The 27737-nt window shown below is 49.7% G+C and overlaps 1 protein-coding gene across 2 annotated transcripts in view; it reads left to right on the forward strand.

Annotated features, from left to right (window-relative positions):
- Nucleotides 1-27737, forward strand: part of DSCAML1 (DS cell adhesion molecule like 1) — a 356252-nt gene that overhangs the window by 294506 nt on the left and 34009 nt on the right. For both annotated transcript variants that reach the window (XM_074335416.1, XM_074335417.1), the window contains 6 exons: nucleotides 10701-10900; nucleotides 11426-11522; nucleotides 12088-12216; nucleotides 19803-19970; nucleotides 21231-21301; nucleotides 26247-26487. In XM_074335416.1, the coding sequence (XP_074191517.1) occupies nucleotides 10701-10900; nucleotides 11426-11522; nucleotides 12088-12216; nucleotides 19803-19970; nucleotides 21231-21301; nucleotides 26247-26487 (906 nt within the window). The remainder of the gene's footprint in view (nucleotides 1-10700; nucleotides 10901-11425; nucleotides 11523-12087; nucleotides 12217-19802; nucleotides 19971-21230; nucleotides 21302-26246; nucleotides 26488-27737) is intronic.

Raw genomic sequence — 27737 nt, forward strand, 5'->3', positions numbered from 1 at the left:
ATGCTTCCAGAACTGTGGAAGTCGAAATGCTCTCCTTTCCAACATGCTACAACTGCTCTTGTCTTAATTCAACCAGTCTCCTAAACAAAAACTCCCTCTTGATCAAGAGTCCACAAGCCCGGGGCCTGCCCGGTGGCTCAGGTGGTTAGAGCTCCATGCTCCTAACTCCAAAGGCTGCCGGTTCGATTCCCACATGGGCCAGTGGGCTCTCAACCACAAGGTTGCCAGTTTGATTCCTCAAGTCCCGCAAGGGATGGTGGGATGGTGGGCTGCGCCCCCTGCAACTAGAAATGGCAACTGGACCTGGAGCTGAGCTGCACCCTCCACGACTAAGATTGAAAGGACAACAACTTGACTTGGGGGGAAAAAAAAAGAAAACCTAGATGCTTTCACCTCTCTACAAAAAAAAAAAAAAAGAGTCCACAAGCCCAACCTCTCCTGTGCAGGAGTCAGCAAACTGGGCCTAGGGCCGAATCTGGCCAGCAGCCTTTTTGGCTGGAACCCAGTCACGCTCATTCTTCATATCCTATATCCTATTGTCCAGGGTTGCTTTCGAGCTATAGAGACAAAGCTGAGTTGTTGCAGTGGAGACCTATGACCTGCAAAGCCTAAAATATTTACTACCCAGCCCTTTGCAGACAAAGTTCACCAACCCCAGCTCTAGGGCATTCATAGCAATGATCCGGAAATAACTTCCAAGTAATTAAAGAAAGATGGCACTGTCTCTTTTTGTTTCTGAAAGGATTCCAATGGTCAGGGTCATTTCACAGTTGAGTGTTCTCTCACCTCTAGAAATAAATATACTATCCACCTCCTAGGGTTGGAGGGGTGAGTTTAATGAGACAGTTCATGTAAAACACTAACTGGGGTGCATGGCACATAATAAGCGTTCAATAAATGTTAGCTATTTTAATTATTACTATCATTTCCACAACATTTTGAGGAGATTAGAAGACCAAAGACAGGGGGAGGACCAGATCCCCACCCTCACTTGAAAATACTCCCCACCTCCTGCTCTTCTACTCCTTGGTAAGCAGCCACACGAGGAACTGACTGATCCCACTTTACAGCTGGAGAAAGCAAGGCCTGATGAATTTGAGGGTCTCACTGGGCCCACCAGGCAGCAGAAACAGGCTGCAGTCCATACCTCATAGGTCCCACCATACCCCAACCCCCCTCACACACACAGTTCTTGCCCCTCTGCCCCCCATGTATACAGGCAGTGGACAGCTAGGGTCCCTTGAGCCCCCAGCTCCCCAGGCACCTCCCCACCAGCTCTCAGAGCTGGGCTGATTGCTTCCATGCAATTTGAATTAATCTCATGCTTCAGGTGGAGCTTGGCTAATCAGGGGAGACAAGAAGCCGAAGTGGGTGCAATCAAATTAACAACGCCCTGGCTCTTTAAGAAGGGAAAACAAAGCAGGCACCAGAAGGCACCCCCACCACCAGCCCTTCCCCAGGGAAAGCCTGGAGCTGCTGCCAGGACTGAGTGCGAAGAGCTTCTCCCAACCAGCCGCCCCACCCCAGGCCGACCACCCCACATGCCAACAATGCCCCTTTGTGGCGGCTTATCTCACTCTGCCAAACAGAGCTACAGTTCTTGTCAGGATCTTGTTAACAAGGAGCATAGACATAAGCCTTTTGGGGGGAGGGAGGGAAGTGGGTTGGTTGAGGGTAAGGAGGGGGCCCCCTCACTTAGAGTGGGCAGTGTAATCCTTTCAGAAACAAAAGCAGATGAAGGCCTCTGAGCTGGGAAGCTCCTTCTCCCCTGAGGAGGTGAGTTTGCAGAGCTCTCAAGAGCGTTCAGGTCATCTGCCAGCCCCTGGAAGAGCCTCTCCCAGAAGGCAAGGAGGGGGACATCCAGGGAAGCATTTTAGCCTGCCCGGAGAGAACATCTTTTTTAGTGAAAAAGCTCTATAAGACTCCTAGAGAGGTTTCAGTTAGACTCTCGGGAGGACTTCCTGAAAAGGTAACGTCCCGTCCTTGGGGATGGTGAAGAACGCGAGAACTTGGCTGCCTTTCTTCCAGTCTTACTGGCTTTGAGGTGCGTCCCGCCTGAGGCCGAGGAAGGACCAGAGAGCATGCACTAGAAGGGGAGGTGGAAGAGGAGGGTGCTCCAGCCCTGTGTGAGAATCACAGGGCTGGGGGTGGCGCTCAAGGAATGCTGATGCCTAGGCCCAGCCTGGGCCAATTAAATCAGAGCCTCTGGGGGTGGGGTCTGCGCAATAAGATTTTTAAAAAGCTTCCCAGGTAATTCTTATGTATAGCCAAGCCTGAGAACCTCCTCAATCCCCTCCCTCAGGCCATCCACCTAAAAGAATAGCCTAATCTCTTGGTCTCCTGGTTTCCAGACCAATCTTCTTCCCCCCAAATTTGGCTGCATTTCTCTTTACAAAAGCTGGGCTCTTTGTACTCCTATCCCCGGTGTCCTTTTCTAACCAGTGTCACATCGTGTATAAAATCACAGATGCATTGGATGAGTGCTGGCTCTGCCTCTTACTAGCTGTGTGATCTCAGGCAATTTACTTCTCTACGCCTCAGTTTCCCCATTTGTAAAGTGGGAGTAAAAATAGGGTTGCTGTGAGGATTAAGTGAGTTAATGCATTAAAAGAATGCAGAACAGTGCCTAGAACATAGTAAGTTCTCAATAATGTAAACTACTATTATTATTACATACTCAGGTCCTCAGGCCCTGTGAATGGGGTGAAGGTGTGCACCAAGCTTCCTTTTAGAATGCAACATTCCACTCCTCTTTCGTATTTTTTTTTTTAATTTTATTGGAGAATATTGGGGAACAGTGTGTTTCTCCAGGGCCCATCTGCTCCAAGTCGTTGTCCTTCAATCTAGTTGTGGAGGGCGCAGCTCAGCTCCAAACCCAGTCGTTGGTTTCAATCTTTAGTTGCAGGGAGCACAGCCCACCATCCCATGCGGGAATTGAACCCACAACCTTGTTGTTAAGAGCTCGTGCTCTAACCAACTGAGCCATCTGGCCACCCCTCTGGAAACTCAGTGGCAGCTTGTTGTCTTCAATCTTAGCTGTGGAGGGCGCAGCTCACTGGCCCATGTGGGAATTGAACCGGCAATCCTGTCATTCAGAGCTTGCGCTCTAACCAACTGAGCCATCCGGCCAACCCTCCTCTTTTGCATTTTATCATGCCTCTCCCAATAGCCAGTGGCTTTCCCATCCTCTTTCTTGCACATTCTCCTTCCCACACCATACTATTACTCTCCTTTGGGTGTTCATAACTTATCTTTTGTCCCTGGTAACTTGGGGACTTGTCAGAAACACCTACTGAGGTCCAATCCCCAGGCAGAAGAGAGGGAGGGAGACAGCAACACGGAAAGCCTGACTCACCATCCTCCTAACTCCAGCCCCCTGCCCCTGCCTGGCCTGGACCACCCCGTCCCTCCAACCCTACTCTAGTTTTCAGCCTCCTTCTGCAGTCCCCGCAAGATTCATCCACCTATGTCGTTCCCATGCAGCTTCCCACTCCTGGGACAAACCCCAAGATGGGAGAAAAATCAACCAGGCAGAAGGAGGCTAGACTGAAACCAGAGAAAAGGGCACCAGTGAACTGTCAAGGGACTTGGGGCCTTGTGTCGTTCCTGGCACTTACCAGCTGTGCCACTTTAGACAAACCCCTTAGCGTCTCTGAGCCTTCACTTCCTCATCGGCATAGTAAGAGCTAATAGCCTCCAGGCCACCTCCGAACAAGAAAGTGGTCCTCACAGAGGATGTTCTGGTGCTATGTAAACTGCAGTGAGCAGCTCAGCGCAGCTTCTGAGGTGGGACCCAGAGAAGGGGAAGCTGGAGGAGCAAGGGAGGGGCCAAGCAGGTGCAGAGTCAAGGGGTCCCAGGACTCCAACTCCACGACTGAAGGGTTGGTGGGAAAGGCTGGATGCTGGGGCTGGGCAAGGAAGCAGAGCTCTCTCATAGTGTTTTAAAAATCTATCAGCCTCTCACATCAAATTAAAATGTAAATAGCAGCTGGTCCGGGCAGGACCTCGGGGGTGACAGAGGCCGGCCTGCGAGTAATTTCACAGACAGGAACCAGTTACATCTGATTCTGACAACTGTCTTGTTTCTGAAATTGATTTCCTCTCCCCTCAGCTGGCTGCCCCAGGAGGGCCCTGGAGCAGGGGAGGGGTAACTCTGCTGAGCCAGTGCCTTCCTCGCTCCTCTCCCTGGCACTTGCCAGTAGTCTCCATCTGAACCAGAAGGAGGAAACCTGGGATTCCTGCAGGGCTGAAAGTCACAGACCCCACAAGGCTCCTCCCCACCCTGGAGCGAGTCTAGTGAGGACCAGAGCAGACTGACCCCGGGTACTGTGTGTGGGGTGGGGGCAGAAGAGCTGCCTGGTACTTGGGAGCCTTCCTTCTTTCCACAAATATGTGCTAAGTCCTGGATAGAGATGCTTCTACCCTGGAGAGTCTCACAGTCAGAGACAAGGAGACAAGGACACGGCAGTGCGACCTGTGCTGTGCCAGTGATGCTCAATGCCCAGAGGAGAGGTGTCTGCACTGACATGGGAGTCAGGGAAGAGCCCTAGAAGTCATCAGGAAGCCCCTTTGGCCTCTACCAGAGTTTCCCTCATTTGGCTCTGCCCAGTGCTGGGCACCATACCAGGCAGGCACTGTACCCATACCAGGGTTGTAAAGATTTGAACAAGCCCAGCCAAGAGGCGGCCAGTTAGCTCAGTTGGTTAGAGCGTGGTGCTGATACACCAAGGTTGCTGGTTCAATCCCTTCATGAGCCACTGTGAGTAAAAAATAAAAGCGGCCCAGCTCACACCAGCACATCCCCCACCCTCCCCATGAAAGGGGCCATATTGGAAGGAGCTATGTATTAAGGGGCAGGTGGCCCACATGGGTCATCCTGATGCTCTTCGGCCCAGCCCCTCCCTGTTCCCAAGTCCCCAGAGAGTCTCCCCCTGCACCCTCTTTGTACAAAGAAATTAGATTTCCCTGGCTGTTAATTGAATTACACTGCAGGATAGCAGAGAAGTTGTATCTCATTAAAGCCTCCTGGGTCCTATTGGAGCGATGTGTTGCCTTTGTGGCTGCTATTAACATTTGTCATGCAGGATTCAGTTCTGTGCATACAATCCCCTCCTCCTTCCTGTTCTCCTGACTATACCCCTAAAGCTGCAGTCCCTGACACCTGCCCTGGGAATGGCCTGCTGAAGCTGCCCACCACAGAGAAGCCACAGCTTTTAGGTGACAGCCAAGTTCCATTTCCCAAAGCCAGATACTGTGCATGCGTGGCAGACAGACAGACGGCAAGAGGTGGGCAGCCTCTACAACCACAGTGGTTGTAGGGAAGAATTGCCTTCTGAAAGCCTCGGTTTCCTCATTTGAAAGAATGGGGATAAGATTTACTTCTCATGGATGTTGTTGAGGGGTCACTGAGCAATGGCAAGAGGCAAAAGCATCCTGCTGCTACCTGCTCCATTGCAGCACCACAGGAGCTTAGTCAAGAAATACATCAGGTCCAGGCTTGGGAGTAGGGAAATCATAACAGCACCTACCTCACGTGAGTTAATTCACGTAGAATGGTAGAATACTTCCAGCACATGGTACATGAGAAGTTCCCAGTACAAGGTAATCATAAGTGTGTGTGCGGGCTCCTGCAGATGACTGCCCATGTCTCTAGGGAAGTCCTGGGGTCTGCCTTCAACCCAGAAAGTGCTCTGGGGCACAGTCGGGTCTCAGTGCAGTGAGGGTTCAATCATGTTTGTTACTGCGACTCAGTGGAGCAGAGAGACCTTGTGGTCCAGAGCAAGAGGGGAGTGGGGGGAGAAGAGAGTGGATGGGGCGGCGCAGCCTGTGTTAGGGGGCTGCCTCATTAAGCCCATCTGTACAGCAGCCAGAAGGGCTGAGGATCCCAGTCCCTGGGCACAGGAGGGCACCATGGCCCTTGGAGGCTGGGGCAGGGCCTGGGGGAGGGGTACTATAGTAGCAGAATTTTCTGTTCTGGTGTTGGCAGGATGACTAGGGCAGGGAGAAGAAAGAAAGCAGGTTCCCTGATTCTTGCCATATAGGGCTAACGACGCCTATATGCAAGGAAAAATGTATCCTGAATCATAGAATCACCTCCCAAAACAGTGAGCTGGATTCCCAGATCATCATTCCCTCTCTGCAGAGACCCAGACACCCCAGGGGCCCAAAGACAAGGGCCTTCTATCCCTTTGTATGTAGCTTTCTCGCTTCAATCTTCTTGTTGCCCCTGGTTGTCCACCTCTAGTGCAGGGTGCTCACTGTTCCCACTGCTGCCCTTTTCCTGAACAACGAAAACCACTGGAAAACGCCTTCTTAGGCCAACCAGGAGGTCTATCCTTCCAACTCCCTGCAAATTACACATTCCCCGTTTGCTGCCACTCTTCAAATGGCATGGCTTAGAGCTGCCCATCTTCCTGGTCACACTCTGGCTGGTTAACATCCTCCATCAAGTAGAGTGCCCAGAACATGACAGAGTGTGTCACTGAGTATCTAGGGCTTGCACTTGTAAGTCCCAAAGAACTGGGAAATAGTTCTCTTGATGTTGCCACACCTTCTACCACGAGCAACACAGCTTTGTGTGTGAAGTATTGCCCTCTCCCATTTTCCGCTTTTAAGATGCATTGCTGTTTACTAGCCAATTGCTTTCCTGTGTGGCCTCAGTTTCTTCATTTGTAAAGGGAAGTGTCCATGTGGATGATTTGTAGCAGCACCATTCAGTGGAGAGGAAGTGCCAGCTATACATGTTATTTAAAATCTTCTAGTTGCTACATTTTCAAAAAAGTAAAATGAAATAGGTGAGATTCATTGTAATAGTTTGTTTTACTTAACTCAATATATCTAAAATATGAACATGTAATCAATATAAAAATTATTAATGAGATATTTTACATTGTTTCTTTTCCTCCTATGTTTTTGAAGTCCAGTGTGTATTTTGTACTTAACAGCACATCTCAGTTTGGACTGACCACATTTCAAGTGCCCAATAGCCACATGTGGTTAGTGGCTGCAAATCTGTGATTCTGTGGACTAGCCTGGCAAGTAACATCTTAAGGTGTGCATGCTTTTCTTGGAACAGGAGAGGGGTATGAGAGCCTCGGGGTGGGAATAGGTTTATTGAACAGCTGCTACATGGCAGGCACTTTACATATACAGACCCTGTTTGCCCCCACAACAATTCTTCAGGGTAGTTATCCATGTCTTCATAACAGGCAATGAGTCTGAGGCTCAGGGAAATTAAATATACTGTGTTGAAGGCACGTAGCTGTAGAGACATAAATAGAACCCAGGGCTGCCTGGCTCCCAAGCCCTTTAAGCTGGTTGGGGGAATCACAGAAACAGTCTCCTCTTCTTCATAGGTGGGCTTTCCTGAACCTGTCCTGAGCTGTGTGAGGCTGTGCTGCCCGGGGCTCAGTGCCATAACAAGCAGCCCTGGCAGGAGGGTAAGGGGAACCCACCCCAGGCACCAGTTGTTACTCAGGGCTGAGGGACCACGTGGGCTCTGAGACCTGTCCGGGGTCTCTGGAGGCCCATTGTCTCCGGTTGCCCCCGTGCTAGCTCTTTGAACAAACCTGATTGCGAAGACAAGCTCCCTGAGGTGGGACTGACATATATTGGTGTGCAGGTTGTACACTGTTCAAAGGTATATAGCCTAAGGGGCAATTGGAATCTAAAACCCAGTCCCTGCTCCACTGGCCAAGCCGTGGCTCCTAGCCTGAGGTTTTATCTAGCCAGAGGGATGCCCTTATGTTCATGCCCTGGCCCTGGACAGGCGAGTGCTGCAAGTGCCTCACACTAATGACAGAGCCTTCCTTTCCCTCCCTTCCTCACCTCTGACTCATGCTGAGGCTGGACCCTGCTCCCACCCCTTTCCACACACACACACACACACACACACACACACACACACACACACACCTCTGCATGAACATCCCCCCAGCTGCTCTGTGGCTTTAGCAGCAGCCTCTCAGGAGCAGAACCCCACTTCCCCAGGAAGGCCCAAGGGCTCGGCCCTCCCAGGGGTCCCCAGCCCCAGTCTCTGACCATTCACTGTGGGGAACGCAGAAACAACACGTGTGCAGCAACTCCCACACCCCGCATTTCAATCCTCCAGGACAAATGGAGGCATCTGCAACGCGAGGCCGACTTGTTGATGTAAAAGCTTACTCTATATTCCACCCAGGTTTATACGAGTGAATTATGCAAATCTTTGATGGAAAAATATTCCTCCACACATCCTAGAGAGTGTAAAACCTTAGTCAATAATTCATACTCGGATGTCTCTGACTGCAGGCTTTTTCTTCATTATAACCTGCACCTCCTTATTTGTCTTTCGCGTTTTATTGTATATCCTAGTGTAATGCTGTGCATTATAAAATTTATCTGCTTCATTATTTGATGAGCTGGGGCTGGGGATTGCGCTGGGATGCTGGTGCAGGGGCTGGAGGCCAGGACTGCCCTCAGTACCAAACCCACATGACAGAAGGCAGAGGAGGTGGCTCGCTGCATGATGTGACTTCAGGGACACCAAAAGCCACCCTTCACCCTTCCACACACACACCGGTTCCAAATGTCTCCTCACCCACTGACTGACATCTCAGGTCACACCATTATAGCTCCATGGTTTCCCTCCTTTCTCCAAAGGCTTATTTGTCCTTAGAAGTCAGATGACCCTGGAGAGTTTGCTGGGAAGAACGTTTTCTGAGTAGGTCTTAAAACTGGAGGAGAAAGAAATCCTGAGGATACTGGGAGGGAAAGAAAGGGCCAGCCACTGAAGTGGGACAGAGACACAGTGCCCCGGAGGGAGACGGCTGTGAGGAGAGAGAAGACATCACCCTGTTGCACATTTGCTCAAGCAGGCCAGTGAAGGGATGTGGTGAGCTAGGTCTGCGGAACTCAGTGAGGAGGAGCCCTCCCCACAATGGGGGTGGGGGGAAACCTGTCTGATTCTTGCCATCGACCACAGCCCCTCCCAGTTTGTGTCCTCCAGCAGAGCTAATGAGCACTCCTCCCAGGACAAGGGCCACCGGGGACCTACACTCAGAGGCAAGTTTTTCCAGGGAGGTGGTGAGAAAGAGGCAAGGACAAGCACAGTCCGCCAGATGCCAGATTACCTTGCCAGGACCTGCACACTGCTGCCTCTGGGCCTTTGCTCCAGCAGGTTCCACTGCCCAGCGTGCCTCTGCTCTTCCAATTTAAGTCTTGCTATGTCAGCTATTGTGCATTTCTCCTAGCATAGTATTTAACTGTTCTTTACCAGAATTGTCTGTGTCATCATCTGTTCTCACCACTACAGTGAAACCTGAGGTCAGGTTTCCTGTTCATTGTTACCTCCAGAACCCAGAACAAAGCCTGGCACCTAGTAGGTGCTCAATAAATGTTTATTGGGTAGATGGATGGTGCCTTCCCAGATACCCCTCAGCCAAAATTAATTTCTCCTAATACTTCATCAGATTTTCCTCATTTTCATGTTGCTCATGCAGGTGTCTATCTCCCCCCCCTTCCCTCTTCCCTCATGACAAGGACCCATCTCATGTCATGTGTGTCCCCAAACCTGATGCAGTGCCATGTAATGGCATACGTGCTCTATGAGTGTTCATTGAATTGGATGGAGGAGCGAGGGGACAGGATCTCACTGGTAGCTGAGACCACCTTTCCCTCTGCCCCTACCCTCCTCCTGCTGCAGGCCATGGCATTCAGCCCCAGAGGAGAGTCAGGACTGAGCCACCTCTTGTCAGGGCAGTAAGAGGGGTCTCCTGATGGCCAGCAGGACCTTGGTAGTTTCATGATGACTTTCTCAGGGCAGCAATAGGGGTGGGATGGGTGAGGTGGGGGGCTGTTAGCGCTGCTGAAAGGGTTCTGATTACAGTGGTGCTACCCCAGACTTTCCGTTGCATTTGGTTAGGAAGAACAGGGCTTTCTCAGCTGTTTAGGAGGCTAAACCAGCTGAATGCAGTCATCAGAGCCTGAGACATGCACACGAAGCAGAGGCCCCAGTGCTTTAGAGCAGGGCCCGTAACCTGAGGTCCAGAGAGCACCTCCCCAGGAGGTGCACAGAGACGATTGAAGGGGTCCATGAATTTGATGTGTGTGTGTGTGTGTGGGGGAATTACATCTTTTTTCCACTAACTTCTAACTGAAATTTAGTTTTTCCTTTCATTTTGAGCAACCAAGCACAGCAGTAGCGGTACCTGTGACTATCACCAGCAGAAACCCACTTGTTGCAAATATCTCAGAATATCTTTATCATCACTATTACAAAATTATGCTAACATAACCCAGCACTAGGTTTTATTTGATAAAGAGTAATAAAAATATATATTAATACCTGCATGTGATATACTATATCAAAAGTTTGCTTTTGAGGTTTTTTAATATTTGTATCACCATATTTCAATATATCTGGTTTCCTCTGTAATTCTACGTATAGTGTACATTTTAAAACATTCTGAAAAGGGGTCCCAGGAATGTAAGAATCCCTGGGGAAGAAAGGCTGCCCCAGTCATGGGTGGGGACAGGGAGAAAGGGGACAGGCAAATAAGCTTTCCTATAGCTTCCTCAACCTTTATTAGACCCTCTGCCTGAGGCTGAAGTGCTCTGCGGGGAGAGGCAGTGGGGGGCGGGACCTCTGAGCGCACACGTGCCCCTCCCCCAGCCTGGCTTCCCGCCTTACTGGGGCCTCCTGCGCCTCCTCCACTCCCCAGTACCGGCCATGATCACGTCCCACCCCAACACCACCATCGCCATCAAAGGCCACCCGAAGGAACTCAACTGCACAGCGCGTGGTGAGCGACCCATCATTATCCGCTGGGAGAAGGGGGACACGGTCATTGATCCCGACCGCGTGATGCGATACGCCATAGCCACCAGGGACAATGGTGACGAGGTGGTCTCCACGCTGAAGGTGAGCGCCCATACCCCTCTCAGGTACCCTGACTCTCAGAAAGTGGGGAGTCTGTAACGATCTTTATCCAATGGAGGTAAATGAGAATTCTGGGAGCCTCTCCATGCACCTCTAAAAGTACCTCCCCTTTCCTAGCTATTTCCCTTCTCCATCCAGAAACCTCTGCCTTAGAACCTCACTATATCTCCTTTCTGACAAGCCGCAGCCATGACATGTGTGGAACCCTCAGCCCTTCCTTCTTCTCTGGAACCCCTGAGGCTATCCCTCTCTCCTTGACCCCCTCAGCTTCTCCTACCTTTCTAGACCCCTCAGCCCCTCCCTGCATGGACTTTTCCACAATTCCAGCCTTGGAACTTTCTGGGAAGAGGAGCCCTTGACAAAACCCCTTGTGGATCTCCCTCCCTGAAGAAGATGGCCTTGGTGATCTCCACTAGAGTGAGCCCCCTTCGGCAGACCAGCTCTAAAAGACTCTCCCCATTTCCTCCCTCTCTCCCTGTCCTCCTGCCCCTGCTGGCCACCTCCCAGCTCAAGCCTGCTGACCGTGGGGACTCTGTGTTCTTCAGCTGCCATGCCATCAACTCATATGGGGAAGACCGGGGCTTGATCCAACTCACTGTGCAAGGTACCTTCACCTGCCCCACCATTCCCTCCCCATTCCCAGGGGCCCAGGGACCTACTGCTAACTCCACCTCAAGAGCAGGGACATTGCCCATACCCACACAGTGGTAGAGGACAGTAAGAACTGGCCTCCGGGGAGAAGCTTCCTCCTCCGCCTCCTGCCCAGAGTGGGCGATAAAGGCCCTCCAGGCTCGCTTCAGACAGCAAGGTTTGCAGCAGCTGCAGCCCCTGTAAAACATGCTGTGGCTTCCAGAAGTGTGGGAGCCCGGAAGGGAGTCAGCTGGGAAAAGAAGGGAGCTCTGCATGGGGGATACACAGACCATCAGCTGTGAGGAGTCCCTCCAAAAGAGCCTGCCCTCTCCCAGACTGAGGAAGGGAGGGGAACAAAGCAGGAGAAAAGCGGACCCTGCTGCCAGGCTCATTTTGCCCACACCCCAGCGTTCCAGGGTCCGTGAGTAGACACCAACCCCCTGGGGTACAGCAAAACCCTGGTCCTCCCTGGGGGTAGAAAGATGCCAAGCTCTCTGCTGCCCTCCTCACTTCTGCCCCCTCACCCCGCCACACCCCAGAGCCCCCTGACCCCCCAGAGCTGGAGATCCGGGAGGTGAAGGCCCGGAGCATGAACCTGCGCTGGACCCAGCGATTCGATGGGAACAGCATCATCACAGGCTTCGACATTGAATACAAGAACAAGTCAGGTACGCTGAGCACCGGGCCCACCAGGGCTGCTGTGCCCCCTGCCCTGCCTGGGCTGCCCTGCTGGGTTAGCCCCGGGACCTCCGAGCTGCCATCGGAGGCAAACACACCAGCACCCACCAGTGCACAAGCCCCTGTTTGTGGCTTCCAAACGGAGGCAAGAAACCCATGGGGCAGATGGAGGGACCCCCAGTTGATGGGGAAGCGGTGTCAGCTCCTTCTTTCCAGGACTGTCCCTGGGCCAAGGCCCACAGAGTGGTCTGATTTAAAGCAATTCAAAGCCCCTGAGCCCAGGGCTGTGCGCTGTGTCTCTGGGGTCAGAAGCATCATGGGTTTAACTCGGTCATCTGGACGTTCCTGGATTGGCATGATAGGGATGACTAGGGGTCCTTACCAAGAATGGGTCGTTGGAGGATGGAAGTCCCTGGAAAAGGTTAGCTCTAAGTTTCCTCCTCCTGGAAGCCCTCCCAAATCCCTCCCCTAGGACCTAAGCGAGCTCCTGGGAGGCTGCCCACAACTGTAAGACTGCAGAGCACACTGACCCATGGTCCCCTGGGAAAACAGGGTGAGGGGCGTGGTCAGGTAGAGGAGGCCTCAGAGGGGACAAGAGGCCTGGAGAGTGAACCAAGCCAAAAAAGAGGTGTAGGTGTTCATGTTTGTACCTGCGTGACTGTCTCTGGACAGTACGTGAGAAATAGGGGTTGGTTGCCCCTGAGAGGGCACTTGGGCGGCTCCAACACAGGAGTGAGAGGAAAACATATGTCTCATTCTGGATCCTTTTGTTTTTGATACCATAAACCTGTGTAAATTTTTCAAAATTACTTTAAAATAAACCAAAACAGATTCTGGAGAACTCAACCCTCCCCAGGCCCCCTTATCCCGCCAACTCCAACCCATCGTTTGGGTCTTAGAGTACGTCCAAGGTTTTGTCTTCTCCCTCCAAAGACTTCCAGACATGCCCTGTCTTCCTTAGCACAGCACATGGTCATTGGCAGGCTGGCTGTTTTCTCCTCTAGATTGTCCAAGTCCTGGTCCATGCTGTTTCCCCAGCACCTGGCACACTGCCCGCCATGTAGTGAACACTCCACACATGGTTGTTGAGTGAGTGGGAATGAGACGACGGAAAGCAAATCTCTGAACGGCATATTCACCTCTGGGGAAACAGCTCTGTCCAGGGCACTGGGCAGTCAGCTTTGATACAAGTTTCTATAAGGAGGAGCCCTGCCCTCAGAAGCTTACAGTCTACTTGGAGAGAAAATGTCAGGTGTAGCCATCCATCCAAGAGTTCGCCCTGAGTGCAAGAGCAGAGCCTCAGAGAGAAGGAGGGCCAGGGCTGTCATCAGGGAAGTATCTCTCTGGTCCTGTAGAGGCTGCGTTGAGCTGGGTCTTGAAGTTTGAGAGGTAATGGGCCTAGATTCAGGAAATGGGGAAAGGCAGAGCCTGAGCAAGGCACAGTGCAGTCCAAGGAGTGGCAGGCACGTCTACCAGAGGGTTCACAGATCCACTTCCTGGGCATTAAGACTAAGAAGTGGTCTGGGGGCCAGGTTGGGAGGGGAACTCCGGGCTGAGCCTTTACTTTGTTGGGAAGGTCATTGAGAGCCACTGATAAAGACTGAGCTCCCAGGGAAAGACTAGAACAACATGGCACCATGGAAAGATTTAGCTGACAACTATGGGAAGGAAAGGTATTTAGGAGGTGAGCAAGGAGGCTGCTGCAGCCCTACAGCTGGGGCAAGGTGATGAGCAGCAGGGCCTCTGTGGAGACAAAGGGCATGGAGAGGAGGGAGGCCGACTGTGTCCATCTCACACCTCAGAACTTTGGCTCCTGGGCAGCTTGTGCCCAGCCTCAGAAAGTCCCGAAAGGACAGAAGGGACGGGTCCACACGCAGGCCCGCATCTCCGTGTGCTGGTGCACACTCCATCTTCCCGTCGTGCTGATACAGCTGGACAGGGCTCTACTCCTGTAGGGGTGGGGGTGGGCGTGGAGAGGGATGCCTAGGCTGTCCCTGCCCCGACTCCTCCTTGTAACTACTTCCCTGCCCTCCTCCCCTATGCTGCCCCGCTGCCCACTCCCCGTCTACTGACCACTCTCTAATGTGTGGAAACCTTTCCTGGGGCACCGCTCAGCAGAGCAAAGCTGAGAACATCACACATCTGGAGAGCAATGCAGAAGGAAAGGTGGGCAGGGAAGATGCAACTTTCAGAGCATGTCCACATCTTCTCCCAACCCCCTCTAGCTCCTCTGCAAGACTAGGAACTGCCATACCTCACCAAAGAGCCAGGGGTGCCATTCCTGGGTAGGGTAGAGAGAGAAGTAATGAAAACTCAACCTCAGACTCCCTTCAACAAGGGCTTTGCACCTGTAAAATAATAAACCACAGGATCAAGCACACAGAGAAGCCAGCAGGTCTTGTCCCCTGCCTCTGGGTGGGACTGCTCCAGACCATCCACTCACTAAGGCATCTGTCCGGCACTTAGGAAAAGAGGTTCCATGAGAACTGCAGGGGTTACCACCGGAGTCAGTCAGAGGCTGGGAGTACAGCACAGCTTCCTCATTGGCAAGGTGGGAATGGTAATGCCTACCTTGTGGGATTGTTTTGAGGACTAAAGACAAAACATCTAGCATTGGGCTAAAGCATTAATAAATGCAAGTTCCTCTCCCCCTTCTAAGTCAAATGCCTCATGTGGCAATTTAGTGTCCTGTGGTACTTGCAGGCTGCAATGCACGTGTCTGTCAGGCAGTAACATGTACTGGGCACCAATCATTTTTTGCAGAATCATGCATTAGCCATGCGGTAGGAAAGAAAAAGAAACAGGAGACAGAGTGTTGCCCTTGGAGCCTAATTGCAGTTGGAGTGAGAACATACTCGGCGTGCATGCGTGCACACACATCCACATACACCAACACATGCACTCTCAGAACCATTACAAAGCGCTCTGCAGTCCCGGGTAATACACCACAAGCTATATTACATGAGAACTGAAAAGGCTATTAGAAGGACCAGATGGGTGACGCAGAGGAAGGAGGGGGTTTGTGCAAGTACATACGTGTGCATGTGTGTGCGTGCATGTGTCTAAGCAGACCTTCTTCCTGCATATGGAATAGTGGAACAGGGACCATTGTCAAATCCAAAGACTTGGGTTGACCAAGTGTCAGAGCCAAGTGATCTTTAGCAAGCTACCTTATTTATGTCTTTGGGCATCTCTTTGTCTATCAAATGGAGACAATAAGACACACTCCTCGGGGGTGTAAGGATGAAGTGGATGTGATGACATGCAGAAGTGTCTAGCACAGAGCCTGGCACAGCCTAACCCTCCAGGGCTCCCCATCCTGTGCCTCAACTCTCCCTTCCCTTCTTCCTCCTGCCCCAGACCAGACCCATCCCGAGTCCTGACCATCGGCTCCCAACCCCCTTCTTTGCCCCAACTGTGCCTTTGCCAGGTTTTCTGCCATGTTGCTCATCATGCTAATTTTCCAAGGGAAATTACCAATTCTGCCCTTTCTAAGCCATCCGCTCACGCTGACTTCTCCTGGCCCCAGGCAGCAGAGTAATAATACATGAATTCTGAATGACAAATAGCACCGTCCACACAAATCTATCAGATGGTGCTGTGCAGATTTAAAATGCAGACACCACCTTTTGCCCCTGTTCCCCAAGCAAGGAGCAGGGGTAGGTGCTTTGAGGACAGTCCTCCCAGCCCAGAAGGCAGCCTCATGGCACCAGCGGTCGGCCACCACGGGGTGAGCCAGCCTGGTGTGACATGTCATTCCGTATGAGCTGAAGTGTAGCTGTGACAGGGACTGGTATGGGGAGGCTGTGAGCGGTCGTTGTGACCCAGAGAACCTCTTCTCGGGGCTGCGGAGAGATTGCCACGGGGGCTCAGACCGTGATGCAAGGAGGAAATCAGAGCTGCAGAATGGATTTGTTTCCTGAGCGCAGGCAGCTGAATGCTTCAGATGTGGCTTTTGTCCAGGCTGTTCCCCCTCCACAGTGAATATGTCTCCTGAAACACCAAGGCTCCAGGCCCCCTCCTAGCAAGCAGCCCTCAGAATAGAAGGCACTGACATCTCCCCAGCCGCTGCCTTATTTTTTAAGAAGAATATTTTGCATCATAAACCTTTTGATGAAGAAAGGGAGAGAGAGCCCTTAATGAAATATGTTAATCTGGGTAAGCCAGGCTCGTATGAAAGGGAATATTAAAAGAGACAACACTCGCCAAAGCCAGCTCAGTGCTCTGAGAGAGCTGGAAAGGAAAAGGAAGAAAATGGGGCCCCCGATTTCAACTCTTCGGGGTCAGAGAGATGGCTGTGATCGAGTTTGGAAAATCAGCTAGAGACCTCCAGATTTGACTCTGATGCATTAGCCTGGAAGGGTTGTGGAGAGAGAGAGCAGTTATGTACCAACATCAAAGATGATTCAGGAACATGAGGTCAACTCCACCAGCAAATGACCGGGAAAAGCACACAAAAAAATAAAAAGGCTACTCTCTGGGACACCCCTCCTCCCAACTTTCCTATGATTGGCAGCTGAGTGAGGCAAGGAAAAGAAAGGCAAAGGGTATTTACTGTGACTACAAAATGCAGAGAAACTCCAAACCCAAAGTAAAGGATAAAATAGGGCTCTGATCTAAACCAACAATGGGTTTTAAGTGCCCAACACATGCCGAGTTGGGGAGATGGGCTTAATTTTAGACATGGCTCTTGACTTCAGGGAGCTTAGTGTCTCCTTGGGCAATTTCCCAACAATCAGCCCTCAAAAGAAGATACTGTGCATTGAAGAGGGCCTCTAAATGCTGTAGGAATGCAGAGAAGAGTGATGAAAGATGAGGCTGGAAAGGTGTTGCAGGGCCTACCTAGGTCATGTTAAGAAATTTTGTCTTTATCTTAAGAACAAAGAAAATGTATTGAAGAATTTTATAGAAGAGGATGGCAGTATCAGATTTGTTTTGGGAAGACCATTGTCAATACCGAGATAGTGTTTGGCCTGTAAGAGGTGCCAATCATATTTGTAGAGTGAATGGTGGTTGCAGTGTGGAGAACAGATGGAAAGGGGCACACAATGGGTTCTGGAAAGCTAGCTAGTTAGGATGTCATTTCCCAGGTCCAAGTGAGAGATGACAGTGGCTTGGTCTGGGGTGGAGATGGAGATGGAGGGAAGTGGAGAGATTCAAGAGATACCTGGGACACAAAAGTTATAAGACTTGATAGGGAAATAAAGAGAAGAGTCAAGAATAACACCCAAGTTTCTGACACAACATAATGGATGGTGGTGCCATTTCCTGAGACAGGAAACCCAGGAAGGTAATGAGTTTACAAGGTGTATGGTCAACACTTCTGTATTGGACATGCTGACTGTGAGGTGCCTTTGAAACATCCAAGAGGAGAAGTTAAGTAAACAGTTGGGCTATAAGGGTCTGGAGTTCAGAGGAGAGATCCAGACTGGATACAAATCTGTGAGCTATCTGTGTATAGATGGAAATAGAAACCTTGGGTAGGAAAAGTGTATGGAGTGAGAAAAGGAGAGTCTAGGATGGACCTTTGCAGAACTAACCATTAATGGTAGGGTAGGGAAGATGCACCTGCAAAGCAGACAGCAAAGAAATGACCCAAGAGATAAGAGAAAAGCTGGAAAGTGTTTTATCAGGGTACCAAAGGGAAGAGTGTTGCAAGAAGGGAGAAGCCCAAGTGTTGACCACGCCTGAGAGGCCAAGTGAGAAACTGGGCTTGGTGACGTGGGGGTCATCTATACTGTGGATTTATGGTGCTGATGTCACCGGAGGGTGAGGAGTTCGTGGTGAATGTTTACATTGTCCAGAACGCACCTGCGCACCACAGGTGCTTGGTAAACATTAGCATCTGCTTTCCTTAGCCCACCCACTGTGTTCAGACACATCATCTGGGTCTCCTCCCGCTGTCTGCACTCATCCAATATGAACGCACTGACTCACGATCACGGTCCCTCTCACATAAGCACAGCATCAAGTATGATGTGTGAGCTGGTACCAGCCCCCTGGGTGCCACAGAGAGAAGCAAACACCTGCCTCCATGTTGCTAGCCCACTCTTTCCCAAACCAAGAGTTGCCCACAGCAGGCAGGAGGCTGCACATTTGCAATTCTGGCTTACCCTGCCAGAGAGACTCTCCTGGTGGTTGGAGTGTTTTAAAAGACAAGGACAAGATGTAATTGTAAGCGTCCGCAGCCGCCATTTGTGGCTTTGGCTCATGACACCACAGAATTAAATGCAGAGCTGCACATGGGGCGCTGGGACAGTGTCCTTCACAGATGCTGAGCCTGCACCGCTAAAAAGTGGCGTTTTGCAAAACACCCAAACCTCAATTAACCAGAATCTGGGAGAACAGGACGGTCGCTTCTGGTGAACGATTCTCCTGATTATCTGGCATTAGCTGTCAAGAAACAAAACGAAACAAAAAACCTTTTCCTAAAAGTCATTCTAGAATGCGGTAGCCCTCTTCCCTGATTTTGGGCTTAAGCTATAGGGAACACAATTTCATCTTTTCTGCTGAGAGTTTTCAGGATCCTCCACTGTGGACTTAAAGGCACGGAAAATTACCGAAGAGTGACATCAGGACACACCCTGGGAAGATTTTTAAGCCCTACTATTAGCCTGTTTCCTTGTGGTTTGCCTTTTTTCTTGTCAAAGTGCAGTACCAATGAAGTGATCTAGTTATGAATTCTGGGTTTAGAAGGTCCTGACTGAGGCATTGCTGTAACTGAAAACCTTCCCATTTTTCTCTGAAATCCCCTAGTAGTTGCACAGCAAAAATACATTGAAAGAGTGGCTGGATTCCTCTGGAGGGTGTTTACTGTCACAGTATCCCTGGCGTTTAGCTGGTATTTTTCATGTTCTACAGTTTTGCTAAAACATTAGCCCTTGAATGGGCTGCTAGTCCCCACCCCCCAAATAAATCAGGGACATGCTAATCCTTTGTTGGTCTGACCCTAAAGACTCAGAGACCTTTCTCCTAGTGAGAGAAAGGGGGTGGGGTTAGACTGGGAATTCTGCCCCCTCAACAGACCAAGTCACACTCAAAACCACCCCCATACAAATGCACAAGGAGAGGAAGTACAGAAGCGTACAAAGAGAGAAGGAGAAAGGGGGAGAAGACTTGGCGCCCCCCTTGCACTGGGACCGCTGATGCATGGGGTGCCTCACAGTTACAACGGATCACTTACGTGGTGTGAGAGACTGGGAAGAAAGGCACTGGTCAATTGAACCGTCAGGGACAGCAAGCAAGTGGTGATCTTGGAAAGGACCTTGGGAAACATCTCGTCTGACCCCCGTCTGGGGTTTGAGTTCACCAGCTGGCTCAGGGCAGAGGACTTCCTGACTCTCCATCCAGTGCATTTGCTGCTCACATCCTCAGGCATCCGTTGGTCTCTTTGAGCTTCATGGAACAGACCCCTTGCACTGTGTACCGTGAAGGCCTGTGCCCTCTCACTGCAGTCTATGTGAGCTGGACCTTTCCTGGACATCAAAGTTGAGATTGGGATGTGTTGGTGCTTGAGGCGGGGGAGGGGCCTTGGGGTTTGCCTGGCTGTGGTTTGAAATGGCTGTGCTCTCTGCAGATTCCTGGGACTTTAAGCAGGCCACACGCAACATCTCTCCCACGATCAACCAGGCCAACATTGTGGACTTGCACCCGGCGTCTGTGTACAGCATCCGCATGTACTCCTTCAACAAGATTGGGCGCAGCGAGCCAAGCAAGGAGCTCACCATCAGCACCGAGGAGGCTGGTGAGCACCTCTGCCTGCCACCCCTACCCATGGCCTCAGGGATCAGGGACGTCTGGGGCCCACATCTGTACGCCTCCCACTGGCAGTGGGCTTGCAATTAGAAAAGGCAAGGCGAGATCCCGAAGTATTTGTTCATGTCTACCTCCGGGTCATCGGAGGCTCTTTGGATTGACCGTTGCCTGATGGGGTTCTAGGTCCTAGACTTCTGGGAGCTGTCCATGGTTCTGCCCCACTCCCCTGGCCCCAGCCTGTCTGGAAAAGACAGATGTGCTAGATCTGCAGAGGAGGGGGTACTAGTGCACTGGATTCTATTCTGTGACCTTTGTCATGGAGTTTTCCTGAAAGTTTAAACAAGATCTCTGTTGCTATATTTTATTTTATTAATTATTGTGAAATATAAAATAATGCAAAAGGTACATATAACATATATGTGCAGTTTTACAAATAACAGTAAAGTAAAACTAGGATAACCAATACACATTATCAATTACCAGCATGCCAGATGTTCTCTCTACTCCACTTCCCAATCATAACCAAAACCTTCCCACTGAAGTAACCAGTATCTTAACTTTCTTGCTTTTTATGTTGCCACCACAGCGTATATACATACAAAACATATAGTTTAGTTTTGCCTGTCTTCCAATAGAATGTATTCACGAACTCATACTTCATATATTCTTTTGTTTCTTCCTTGTTTTGATCAAAAATTTTTTGCGAGCTTCACATTGTTAATACAGCTGTATCGCTTGTACATTTTCGGTGCTGTATAGTATTCCATTTCATGCCTATATCACAGTCCATTTGTCCATTCTACTGCAGGTGGGCATTTGTTAACAGTTTGGAGCTGCGAGCATTCATATACTTGTATGCTAGTACACAGGTTTGTGAGTTTCTCTAGGGGATATAAGCAGTTATAGAGTTACAGAGTCATCAGATAGGCATACTTCTACCTTTAACAAAAAAACGTCAAAATGCATTCCAAAGTGTCATACCAATTTGCTGTCCCATCAGTGTATAAGAGTTCTTGCCACTACACACCCTTGCCTACACTTCATGCTGTCAAATTTTTTTTTAAATTATGGACAATTAAGAGGAAACATAAACCCTACGATTGCTTCAGGGGACTCAAACACAGGTCTTCTGCTTCTGTAGATGAGCATCTCCTTTCTCCCCAGCTCAGGAGGAAAAGAGTGAGAACATAGGACTCTTTCTTTTTCCAAGCCTTGATTCATAACGTTGTTCTTCCTCCTCCCACCCCAGCTCCTGATGGGCCTCCCATGGATGTCACCTTGCAGCCAGTGACCTCACAGAGCATCCAAGTGACCTGGAAGGTAAGTGAGATTGAAAGTATCTTCCCTGAAATGCCTCTTTTCCTCTTCCCTCCTCAGTCCAGGAGCAAAGCCCCAGCAGGTTAGCTAGTTCTGGTCCCTATCATGCCTATGCCTGTTTTTTGCTAAACCCAGTGATGCTGTGGGGAAAGAAAGAGAGGAGGATACAGGAGTGGGTTCCCCCCCCAACCCCCACTCCTTTACTCTTTTCTCCACCCTGGCTCTCTGATGGAGACCTGTGCATGGGGTGGGATGGAGAACTTGGCAGTGCCAAGTAGAGAAGGTATTTTTTCCACTACATTGGCCTGTCCTCCAAACCCCACAGGTTGGGAGTTGGATTTGATTTTGTGCAAAGTTCAAGGGGGCCCTGTGGATGATGGGAGATGACAGGACAGGGACTCACCCTCATCTTGGGCCTATGACTGGATCTAGTCAGTAGGGTGATGCCATCCCCTGTCTTCTCACAGTGAGGCTTTGGACAAGGGGCTTGGTCCTTTCAGGTCCCAATTTCCTCCTTTGTAAAACCAGGATGAAAATAACTGCCCTCCTTATCTCTGGGGGTGGCAGAGCTATAGAGAAAACAGACCAGTATGTGCTGCAGCCATTTCTAAAGGGCAGAAACTTATAAAATCTAGAAGGTGTCTGAAGAATCTGTCACTTAAGGAAAATCATAGAGATTCCACACTTGGGCAGAGAAGCAGATCAAAATAACCTTGTGTAGGTCCCAGAAACGCTTCAGTGGGTAACTGCAGCTTTATTGCCATATCCCTGCCGTGGACACAGAAGGGTTAACAATGTTGATGTCTTTCTGTTGCACTACATTTTCTAGTGTCCAAGTATTTGCTTACACTAATTTATGTGACCCTCTGTTTCTGTGGAGTAGAGTGGACAGAAGCATTTTTCTCCCCATCCATATGAGGAGGCCATGATGTAGAGATGCGAGGTGACACTTGCCATTCAAGTAGTGACAGGTGCAGGACTTAAACACACATAGTCTGAAGCCCCCGCCCAGTCTCCCCACCACAGCCTGCTGGATTTGGGGGAGACACCCCTTTCTTAGGGCCCATCTGTGTTGTTCTTCTTGGAACTTTCCCATCTCAACAGTGGGGATTGGGGGTTGCGTCATCTACGTCTGGGCTCAAGTGTCCAACGTCATTTTCCAACTCTAACTCCTAAAAAGGCCAGGTGCGTTAGTCTTCCTTCTGGGTCTTTCCGAAAGATAGATTTGAGAATGGGAGAGATTCAGAAGGGCCTAGTGATATTTTCCCTAAAAAGACTATACTTGTTTGTATCACACACACACACACACACACACACACACACACACACACACAATGCAGCAGAGCCTGGTTCCTTCCCTCCCTAGAGAAATAACCAGGATGAAAGTGGGGTAGGGGCTGGACAGTTAGTCCTTCCTGGGGACCAGCCCAACTTGTAGATACCGGGAGCCATGGTTCCCATCCACATTCAGATCTGGGCTCCAGGGCTTTCCTCAGAAATTGGGGGTAAAGCAGGAGTCCAATCCCCAAGTCTTATGTGCGTCCTGGCTCTGGACTCATTTCCTAGGAATACTCCAAGAAAGCCAGGAGGTGGGGGCAGGGAATGAATAAGTATGTAAAACTGAGACAGTTGGCTACAAAGCTCCGACCTGGAGGTCGATAAAAATTTAGAATCAGATTTATTTCTCCAAAGTCTCATAATGAAAAATAAAATTGATTAGAAAGTTAGAAGTTCAGAATGAACCAGCTCGTCAATAAATTTTGGGCTGTCTTCTCAGGGGATTTTTTTTTAACACCAAGAAACAGATTAATGAAAAATAAAGATTCACTTGAAAGATAAGTCACTTCATTTTAAGACTCTTTCTACGAGATGGATCGCTACTGCTTTATGACATAAATTTGCAATCAGCCCTATTGATTTCTTAATGCTTCAGAGAAATATTGTTAAGATTGATTTAAATCCTGAGTGTTCCCGTTGGGGGGGGGGGGTGAGGGTGTAGGGTGTAGGGGAGAGGAGAGAGCGAAGGAAAGAAAAAAGGAGATAGTACAGAAGGAGGGAAGATCTGTCAAGATTCACATAAATATGTGCATGTATATATGTGTATATGTATTTGTATATGTATATACAAGTATATATTGCAGGGCATGTCTGGATGCCTAGCTATGGCCTCTGTCAGTATATGTTCAGGTGAATGAAGGTTGCATGATGCTGTATACAGGTGTGTATCGTGGTATAGGTGGCTCTGGGTATGCAGGCTTGTGTGTCTTTGCCTAATGATGTGTATACTAGAATGTGTGTCAGTATGGATGAGTATATGTAATATGTATATGTATATGTAATATGTATATGACAGTACACGTCAGTATGAAGGAAAAGGTGTCTTGAAGATATGTTTGTGTCTAGAATAGATGCCTTTCTGTGTGTGTGAATGTGCATAGACATATGTGTGCAGATATGAGGCCCAGACTCAGAAATTTACCTACTTACAAACTAGCAAGCAGGACTGCCCAAGTGCAGACAGAAACATTACTCAGGCATTAACAAAAAGTCAAGTCACTTAAATACACACACACATATTTCGTGAGTTCAAAACAATTATGTTAAATTAAAAACTTCATTTTATTGAGTTAACAGTGAGCTTAAAAATGCATTTAAACATTCATTTAAAACATTCATTGAATTAAAAAAAACAGTGGGACTGTTTTACTAACTTAATTGCTTTTGATCTCACAATTTTTTAGTACAATAAAAGGTGGGCTTTTAAATTAACTTCATTGTCTTTAAAACCCTGATTCAAGCTGTTTTTATATGCACTAGAGTGGGTGCTCTCTCTCAATTTATAGATGGGCAGGTCCACTCCTTAAAGGATCCACTTTCTATTTGTGTGTCTAAACACATCTGGCGGAGGGTAGGAGTGTAGATTGGGCTGCTTGCTTTGATGGGTCTGGATGTGTGTGTTCCTGGTTCTGGATGTGAGGAGATATATTGGGATCTCGTGTGTGCTCACGTGTGTATATGTGTGGAGGGGAAGGGTGTGCATCAGTATTCAAACTTGGGGTGAGAATATATTTTCCAGTCCACAGACCGATGCCAGTGGAGGTTTCTCCATTCGCCGGGCCTACTGGGATCAGTCCTTCATTACTGCCAGCCTAGCCAGAGCTCCAAAATGCCCCCTTCCCACCTGCATGTCCTTGCTCATTTCCATCCCTCCATCGAGGCGCTGGCTTCAGGCCTCAGCCCTGGGACAGGATGTCCAGGGTAGTCCAGCTGCATCTCCAAGAGGAGCTAGGCCCACAGAAAAGTCAAGGACTCTTTTTTTTTAACTTGTAAAATATATATATATATATCATTTTATATACATACAATTTACCATTTTAACCATGTTTATGTGTACGGTTCATTGGCATTAAGTACATTCATAACCTGCAACCATCGCCACTGTCCATCTCCAGAACTTTTTCATCATCCCAAACAGAAACTGTGTGCCCTTTAAATAGTAACTCCCCGCCAACCCATCCCTAGCTCCTCTCGTCTACTTTCTGTATCTATGGATTTGCTTATTCTAGGTACTTCATAGAAGTAGTGTTATACAGTATTTGTCCTTTCGTGTCTGGCTTATTTCGTTTGGTATAATTTTTTAAATGTCCATCCATGTCATAGCATGTATCACTATTCCCTTCCTTTTTAAGGCTGAATCATATTCATTGTATGTACACACCACATTCTGGTCCCCTACTCATCTGTCAATGGACACCTGGGTTGCTTCCACCTTTTGGCTGTTGTGAATAATTCTGCTATGAACATGGATGTACAAATATCTGTTTGAGTCCCTGCTTTCAATTCCTTTGGGTATATACCAAGGATGGAATTGCTGGATCATATGGTAATTCTCTGTTTAACTTTTTGAGGAACTGCCGAACTGTCTTCCACTGTGGCTGCAGCATTTTACCTTCCCACCAGCAATGCACAAGGGTTCCAGTTTCTCCACATCTTCCCAACACTTGTTATTTTCCATTATTTTATAATAGCCACCTAGTGGGTGTAAAGGGTGTCTTGGGACTTTCTTTTTATTCAAACTAATTGCTCACCTTCCTCTCCATCTGGTTACTTTTTTGTCTGCTGTTCCATTTCTACCAGGCCTGTGAACCCATGCCAACTGCTATGCCCATTCGTTCATTCAGTAAATATGCATTGAGTGCCTGTTGTAGGCCAGGTACCATTCTAGACACAGAGGACGGCAGGAAATGAAACAGACATCTTCATCCTCGTGGTGCTTGCATTCTAATGGGGACATACAGTCAAACACATCAGTAAAATACATAGAATGTCAGCTGATGCTAGTACTATGGAGAAAAATAAAGCTGGAAGAAATGTCAGAAGTCGGGGGAAGAGGGCAGGGAGCAGTCTGACATAAGAACTTAAGGAAAACCACGTTAAGAAGGGGAATTTCGGGGCGGCCAATTGGCTCAGTGGTTAGAGCGCAGTGCTCATAACACCAGGGTCGCAGGTTCGATTCCCACATGGGCCAGTGAGCTGCACCCTCCACAACTAGATGGAAAATGACTTGACTTGGATGGGTCCTGGAAAAACACACTGTTCTCCAATATTCCCCAATTTACAAAAACGGGTGGGGGGGGATTTCAGCAAGGACACCACAAAGGTGATGAGGCAAGCCATGTGGATACCCAAGGAAAGAGTGTTCCCCAGGCGGTGTGAGCTGCACAGAGGCCAGGGTGCTGGAGTGTCGCCAGCGCCGGTGACGGGGATGAGCCCGAGAGGCAATGGGTCAGAGCACATCGGATTGTGCAGCCGTTGTAAGGACTTCGGCTTTCACTCTGAGCAAGATGGGAGCCTTGGAAGGGTTGGGAGCAAAGGAGTGACACAATCTGATGTTGGTTTCAGAGTGTCACTGTGTCTTTGTCTCCCCCTCCCCCACCCACACTTGCAGGCACCCAAGAAGGAGCTGCAGAACGGCGTCATCCGGGGCTACCAGATTGGCTACAGAGAGAACAGTCCTGGCAGCAACGGGCAGTACAGCATCGTGGAGATGAAGGCTACGGGGGACAGCGAGGTCTACACCCTGGACAACCTCAAGAAGTTTGCCCAATACGGGGTGGTGGTCCAGGCCTTCAACCGGGCTGGCACGGGGCCCTCGTCCAGCGAGATCAATGCCACCACCTTGGAGGATGGTGAGGGCACCAGCAGAGGGAAGAGAGTGCAGATCCCAGCCATGGGTGGGGGCAGGGCTGCCAGGGAGGCCTTGGGGCCCTTCTATTCACTCCTGGGTGCCATCATGGTCTTGTGGTCCCTCAGGCTCCCTGGATCCTTCCCCCTCCTCTTGCCCGTTGGCTCCTTCACGAGCGCTTGGTCCCTCAAGCACCCCGACCTCTCAATCCTTGTGGCTGGCTCTCTATCCATCACTTGCTGGTGCTCTGCCCATCAATCTGCTGTTGAGCTGTTGGCCGGTCTGAGCACCAGTCTGCATGCTCTCTATCCATGCTTCGCCCTCTGCCTTTCCTCCCTCCCTCATTCTGGCCCTCACCGTCTCTTTCTCCCCATGCTCTTTCCTCTACACCCTGGGTCCTGTTTCTCCTCCCTTATAGCCTCCAGGTTGGAAAAAGGGGAGAGGCCAAGACCTTTGTACTTCTGGGCTGAAAAGGTCAACCATCTGTTTTAAGCACCTGAGATGAGGCTGTGGAGTTAAGAAATCCCAAGAACCATGTGGCAGAGGATTTAGAGCCCAGTCTTTAAACCTTGGTTCTTTCATGACTGGAAAGGACTCCAGACTCTGATGAGTAAATTAAGGGGCTCAGTTTCTCCCAGGGGAGAGGGTCCGTAGGAAGCTGGTGTGTGCCTGCTCTAAAATCACAGAGAAGAGCAGCTGGTACCTGAGCCTGTTCCAGGTTCAGAGAGAAGACATGGCTCTTGTTGACTCCAGAGATGGGTCTGGGTTGGCCACAACCCTCCCAGCCCCCAAGAGTAGAATAAAGAAGAAGGAGAGCATTCTCTCAAGCTTTGTTCTTGATGCCTTGGCCCAAAACCAGGGTCTGAGATTAAAAGCTGTCGCTGAGTCTCAGCCTGCCCCCCAGCGGAGGGAGGGGACTGACTGCCCTGAGAGCATAATGCCATTTCCCCGTCAGAACACCCAGCATTCCAGCATTGATGAGTCATGCCGTTAGCTAAGCAGTACCCTCTGCCCACCTCTTCCTCTGAACATGCAGGAAGCCTTGAGAGGGAGAGTGCATCAGGTCAGCAATGCCTCGAGTAGACCAGCTCATCCCAATGGTTCTTTAGCTACAAATTGGAATTATCTGAGGAGCTTTGAAAATACTGATGCCCAGGCTTTATCCCCAGAGATCCTCCTTCAATTGCTTTGGGGCACAAGCTGGGCTTTGAGCAGGAGCAGACTTCTACAGCCCCCAGAGCCCTGAGCCCCTGG

This window comes from Rhinolophus sinicus, linkage group LG06, assembly GCF_036562045.2.
Source record: "Rhinolophus sinicus isolate RSC01 linkage group LG06, ASM3656204v1, whole genome shotgun sequence".
NCBI classification, from domain to species: Eukaryota; Metazoa; Chordata; class Mammalia; order Chiroptera; family Rhinolophidae; genus Rhinolophus; species Rhinolophus sinicus.